The 6,496-nt window shown below is 42.6% G+C and overlaps 1 protein-coding gene across 1 annotated transcript; it reads left to right on the top strand.

Moving 5' to 3' along the window:
• Nucleotides 1–3,467: 3,467 nt before the first annotated feature.
• LOC138873418 (uncharacterized) lies at nt 3,468–5,748 on the top strand. Its single transcript, XM_070151888.1, has 3 exons — nt 3,468–3,718; nt 3,817–4,023; nt 4,509–5,748. Exons 1-3 carry the CDS (start codon nt 3,468–3,470, stop codon nt 5,746–5,748), a joined length of 1,698 nt encoding a protein of 565 aa, XP_070007989.1.
• Nucleotides 5,749–6,496: the final 748 nt, after the last annotated feature.

The raw sequence follows: 6,496 nt of genomic DNA, 5'->3' as shown, positions 1-6,496 counted from the left end.
CTTTGATGTATTTTTATCTTTTCTTTTGGTATGTAATAACTTGTACAAACTCGGGGAATCTAGTAAAAGGGTGTGGGAGGGATTTTACTTCCCTGTATCAAAGGGTAGAAACCATGCTTTAGGGTTTTAATTCTTTTTAATGTTTATGATCCAATCTCATAGAAATCATGCCTATAGGAGACAATATTTAACTTTTTGCAATCTTGCATATAGATATCATGCCTATAAGAATGTGCATGTTCACGATATTAGGCAAATTTTTAGGGTTAATCAAATCAGCATCTATTTACAAGTTTGTTAATATGATTTAAAACAAATGACTCGTAGAGATCATGTCTATAGGAAGTTTTTAAAATCAAATTTGCCTCACTCGTCTAAAAGCAGTAACGATTTCATTGACTAACGGACAAAAACCAGTGGTTCTCCGAACCATTGAGCCTCTTCTCAGATTAGTGCAACTCTTTCTAAAACCTAATCTTCTGGTAAACTTGCATGCTTTCGGAAACTTACTGCCTTTTCTGGTAGTTTGATGAACAATTTCCAACTCAGTTACATATCACTTTTCTGTATTTTTATCTTTTTTTTAATAAGTTCTGCAGCTCGAACTCGTTTTCTCCTTAAACAATCTGCCTCTTTTGAAACTTGTTTAAAATTGCTCTTTCTCTACTAATCTGCAATTCAGTGGTCTGTCTTCTGGGAACTATTCTACGTCGTTTTGTTAAGTCTGTGGCTTGCCTTTTCTTCAAAACTTTTCTGTCTATTTTCAAAAGAATCAGTAATCCCACTTGTGTTAATTAAGTGCCTTAATCTCTGACAATTGTATCTGAGTTGCCTAATGCAGACTTTCTGTCTAAATATATGTGTTGAACCAGTCCGCTCGCCGCTTAATTTTTAACTTAAGACCAAATCAGTATATGCTAAGACATGCTAAACTAAGTGTTGTCTGATTTAAGGGGTTTATTTGAGCCTTGTTTCCTTGTTTGCTCATCCCTTTATTTGATATTTGTTTTGAATGTCGAAACTAGAATTTTATCCTTTAAACTCTATAAAGGCCCCATCCCTTTCTTCCCTCTTAGTATTAGAATTCCCGATGCCCCAGGATTGATAGGTCGGGACGGGTATTAGCATGCAATAAGTAAACAAGACTAAATGCGCTTTAATACCTTAACGGGGTGGGAAGGGTAGAATATGGATATGATGACCGGTGCGCTAATATCTCGTGTGAGAATGATTGCTGGGTATTTCACCAAGGTGATCCATATTGTATTTAAACCTAGGACCTTTTTCTTTATTTATACGATGTGATGTATTCTTAAAAGTAATGTTTTCTTCAATCAATCTTTTCTTTTCAAAACCACTTATGTCTTTGTTTTTCTCTCTTTTCTTTCAAAACTTTCAACTTATTTGTATTCCTTATGTTCAAACATTGTCTGTTACTTCTACTCTTCTTAAAGTCACAACTAAGTACGGCCGGGAACTATACTAGTGGATCTTGAGGGGTGCCTAACACCTTCCCCTCGAGATAATCTCAAGCCCTTACCCGAACTCTGGTTTCTCTTTCAAAAATCTTCTTCTTTTATGTAAAAGTGTCCTAATGCACTATAATCATTAGGTGGCGACTCTTCAAATTCCATAACCCGATTCCTCAAAAGGGAATAAGAGTTGTTTTGTCCATAATGTCGTAAAACCCGATTTCGCCTTAGAAAAAGGGGGCGTCGACAGCATGACGACTCTGCTGGGGAAACCTTTAAGGCTTTTACCATTACGTGCTTTTGTGACTTTATTGCTTCCTTAATTGCATTTACCTTCTGTCTTTAATTATTTCATCAAAATACTAACTTGGCTCTTCATGTTTTTCTTTCCTTTTAATTTCTTCTTTAATGCCTTATTATTTCAATTCTGTTGTAATTTCAGAGCATTTATTGTAATCTTTACTTTATGAACGTGAAAATACATGTAATTTGTCTCATTATTATAACTGCATTACTCAACATCATATTCCACTCGTGCCAAAACAAATCCTATAGCAACGCTTATAATGAGTGGTTGCGCCCTTCCGATATTATAAACCCCCTAAATGTGGCAAAGGCAATTTGCGGTAAAACCAGTCGATCAACGGTTAGTCGACGGGTCCGCGCCTTTCCCTCTTGAGTTGTCCGCTCAAGGGTACCTTGTCTAGCACTTCAAAAAATAGAAACCTTACTCTGTTTAACTGCGCATGCATCATGGTCAAACCTAGCCGAGTCAGTTATGTTGTCCGCATAATGACTCATTAAGATAGCCTTGTCCAAAGTCCATCGGGTTTCCCTGAAACCCAAATGGACACCTACATGTTCTGTGCATTTATTTGGAGAACTAAATGCTTTTTATGCTGATTATTGGTATTAAATAGTCGAGTCCGGTGGGGGTGAGGTCTTAACCCTTTTATTTTGCAGAAAATGAATGACAAAGTTCCTAACTTCGGTATGGTAAACATGCCTTCACTCTTGCAGACTTGGTGGAGAAACCTCCCATCGAGCAACCAAATCAACGAGTGGAAGGAGAGAGTCACCAAGGCTAGTGAGAAGATAGAATACCTGGAGTACAACTTGCTGGAATTGGAAGGGAAAGTGAGGAAAAGAGTCATCGACTGTCAAAATGTTGAGGAAGGCAAAGGAGAACGTCTGGCGATAGCATTTTTACTAGAAAATCTGCGCGAGCTGGAGGACTTGATCAACGAGAACATTCAACCTGAAGAAGGTCCTTCTGGGGCCAAGTAGTTAGGAGTCTTTCTTTTCGCTTTTAATGTAATAAGGCCAATAGCCATTAGTGACATTTTTACTTTCCGTTATTTTAGTGTCGTTTTGGGATTCGTCTTATTTTTATCAATAAAATGAGGCATTTAGTATTATAAGTTCTCCAAATTTAATTTGTCGCTAGGCCTACCTCAGGCACAATGAGGCACCCAAATTAGGAAGCGATTTATATTCCTTCACAATATGTTTAAATATCGCACTATTATTTATCAGAATCCGCACTAACTTCTTACCTTTTGTTTTTCTTTTATTTTTATTCCCCTCCCCAAAGGTTAGTTCGTGCATTCTGGCATCATCAGCATACTCAACAAGATCCAAGGGTCCTCCACCTCCTCCTCCTTCGAGTCCTACCAGAAACAGGAACAAAGGCAAAATGGGAGATGCAAGCGCTAGAAAGGAACTTGAGGAAACTTCTCAGAATGTTGCAATCACCAAGGAGACTGCTGCTCATCTAGAGCAAATTTGCTAAGATTCCGAGAGGAATTGGATCAAGTTAGAAACCTGGCAAGCCTGTCAATCACTCTTGCCGCTCCTGATGTTAACACCCAGAACCCCGCACCTCCACAAAACACCCCACAACCTCCGATGCAACCCACTCATAATACTCCACTGCTCATTCCTGAACCACAAAACACCACAAAAGACCATAACACTCCTATCTTTATGGACACTATGCCGCACTACGGTCAGCCAATCACAAGTGCAGCCAAGTCAGATGACAAGAGTTCCCTCATTCAGAATTTGGTCGCTGAGATCAAGAAGTTGACTAGCCGGGTTCAAGGTTTCGAAGGTAACAAAGGTGTCGAAGGGTTGAATTACGAAGATCTCTGTGTTCAGCCAGATGTTGAGCTCCTGGAGGGGTACAAACCCCCCAAGTTTGAGATGCTCGATGGTACAGGTGATCCCAGGGTCCACTTGAGAATGTATTGTGACAAGTTGGTAGAGTCGAAAGGGACGAGAAAATCCGCATGAAGCTGTTCATGAGGAGTTTGAAGGGTGATGCTTTATCATTGTATATTAGCCAGGATGCAAAGAAATTGACTAGTTGGGTGAACATGGCGTCTGACTTTATGGACCGGTTTAGGTTCAACACTGAGAACGCACCAGATGTGTTCTATATCCAGAATCTCAAGAAGAAGCCCACAGAGACCTTTTGCGAATATGCTACTCGTTGGAGGTCAGAAGCTGCTAAGGTCAGACAGGCCTTGGAGGTAGAACAAATGAACAGGTTTTTCGTCCGCTCTCAAGATCCGCAATACTATGAGAGGCTGATGCTAATATAGGGCCAAAAGTTCTCTGACATCATCAAGTTGGGAGAAAGGATTGAAGAAGGCATCAAAAACGATATGGTCACTAACTTCGAGGCATTGTAAGCTACCAACAAGGCTTTACAGTCTGGTGGCTCGTCAAAGAAAAAGGATGTAAATTCCGTAATGGTTGGAACAATTCCCCTATGAAGTACCAAAACTATCCCTCAGCTTCACTCACATATCAACCTACCCTAAACTACCAAGCACCATCACCCACTTACCAAATTCCACCACCTGCTTACCAATCACCTCCACCACCCACGTATCAACCCACTTCAGCCAGATATTCTCAACCCGCACTTGTATACCAAGCATACAACTCCCAACCTTCTCACTACCCATCACCTCCTACCCGCCAAAACTTTCCCCGAACTAGACTAAACTTTGACCGTAAACCTCCCAGACAATATACCGCCATAGCCAAGCCAATTGACCAACTATATGAAAAACTCAAAGCAGCCGGTTACGTTACCCCTATTCCAGTCGTAACTCCAGAAAATCCTTCCCAATGGATCAACCCAAACAAGACTTGCGCGTACCATTCCGGGATGAAGGGCCATACCATCGACGAGTGTCACTCGTTGAAAGACAAGATTCAGAACCTGATTGACAACAAGATCATTATAGCAAAGGAGCCCGCTCCTAATGTCCGTAACAACCCCCTGCATGACCACAAGAGTGGAGGCATCCATATGATCGAGATTGAAGATGATTGGGACCCCAAGGGGTCAATCGGTTTGATAGTAGAAGGAGACGAACCTAAGAAGCCAGAAGTTACTCTCAATCCCATTGTTGTTCAGATTCAGCCCTCTAAGGGCGATATGGTAAATGTGTCCGTACCGCTTGAGTTTGAAGCACCTTCCGCAAAGGCGCCAAAACCGATTGAGGTTGAGTTCGGAATTCCAAAGGCGCCTATACCTATCGAAGTTACTGTGTTACCTCCCAAGGTGCCTATTCCGGTCTCCATGACAGACGTGACCCCGTTCAAGACAAATGTTATACCTTGGGATTACACCGCTGAGGCTAGAAGGAAAGGAAAGACATATACCGGGGAAGCAATTGCCGCACAGGGCATGACTAGGACAGGCAGGGTATACACCCCGGAGCACTTGGCTGAGTCCAGCAAGCAAGCCTCCGGGCGGGTTGTTGAAACCGGACCCGATGATCTTTGGAGGAAGGTAGAGGCCAAAGAGTACTTAGTCGTCGAGCAACTGAACAAAACTCCAGCACAGATTTCTATTCTAGCTCTTCTACAAAGCTCTGAGGCACATAAAAACGCTTTAATGAAAATACTGAGTGAAGCTTATGTTCCCAGCAACATAACAGGAGGCGAAATGGCAAACATGGTGGGGCAGGTACTGGAAAGCCACAAGATCACCTTCCACGAGGACGAATTACCACCAGAAGGGCTTGGTCACAACAAAGCATTGCACATCACTGCGCAATGCGAGGATCACTTTATCACTAGGATTTTAGTCGACGGGGGATCCAGCCTCATTATTTGTCCATTGATAACTCTCAGGACATTGGGTAAGGGATTGCACGAGGTCAAAGACGGGGCTATCAGTGTCAAAGCTTTTGATGGATATCAGAGGTCCACCATTGGAGAAATTAGCCTATGCCTACAGATGGGACCCACCTAGTTTGATGTCGAGTTCCAAGTCATTGACGTACCAGCATCCTACAATTTGTTGCTGGGACGACCCAGGATCCACGCCGCTGGGGCTGTAGCATCAACTTTGAATCAAGCTGTAAAATTTGAATGGAATCATCAGTAAGTAATCATTCATGGCGACGGTAGCAACCCTATATACAGTCGCCAAACCATTCCGATGATCGGAGGCAGAAGAAGGATAGGAGGAGAAACGTACCACCACATCAAGCGGGTCAATGATGTAGACAAAGACAAGTGGTGGGATAACAAGATCGAAAGCATCCTGAATTGGAGCGGGTATGAACCCGGAAAAGGACTTGGCAAGAACCTACAGGGTATCACCAAACCTATCAAGCTAAAGAAGCACGGTACCACTTTTGGCCTAGGGTATGGGTACACTTGGGAGGAGTTCAACCACTGGTCACCTCCATGGCGTGGACCATACTATCCGCTGGACCACCCTATACCTCAGTTGGAGCAGACTTTTCAGCCAGCCGACACTTTGTACGGATCAGAGGAAGATGAGGCACTAGCAGCAATAAAGAACCTGTTTCTGGAAGATGATATGGATTGTTGTGTTATCTTCGAGGATGAAGGGGAGGAAGGCCCTTCCATTCAAGCCGTGAACCGAGGGGAACGCCTCACCAATTGGTCGGTCAGGACCACCAGTGCCCGGACATCTTCGGGGTAGCAAGGCTGAACGAGCATCATGCATCGCATCTTTATTTTCTTAGTTG

This window comes from Nicotiana sylvestris, chromosome 7 (assembly GCF_000393655.2).
Source record: "Nicotiana sylvestris chromosome 7, ASM39365v2, whole genome shotgun sequence".
NCBI classification, from domain to species: Eukaryota; Viridiplantae; Streptophyta; class Magnoliopsida; order Solanales; family Solanaceae; genus Nicotiana; species Nicotiana sylvestris.
Note: the sequence above shows the minus strand (reverse complement) of the source record. Positions and strands in the feature narration are given on the sequence as shown.

Excerpts from the sequence above, each read along its gene's own strand:
- LOC138873418 (XM_070151888.1), top strand. The coding sequence starts at position 3,468 with ATGCCGCACTACGGTCAGCCAATCACAAGTGCAGCCAAGTCAGATGAC. Across the intron at positions 3,719-3,816 it reads CCCAGGGTCCACTTGAGAAT|CCAGGATGCAAAGAAATTGA; the intron begins GTATTGTGACAA and ends ATTGTATATTAG. Across the intron at positions 4,024-4,508 it reads GAGGTAGAACAAATGAACAG|ACAATATACCGCCATAGCCA; the intron begins GTTTTTCGTCCG and ends TAAACCTCCCAG.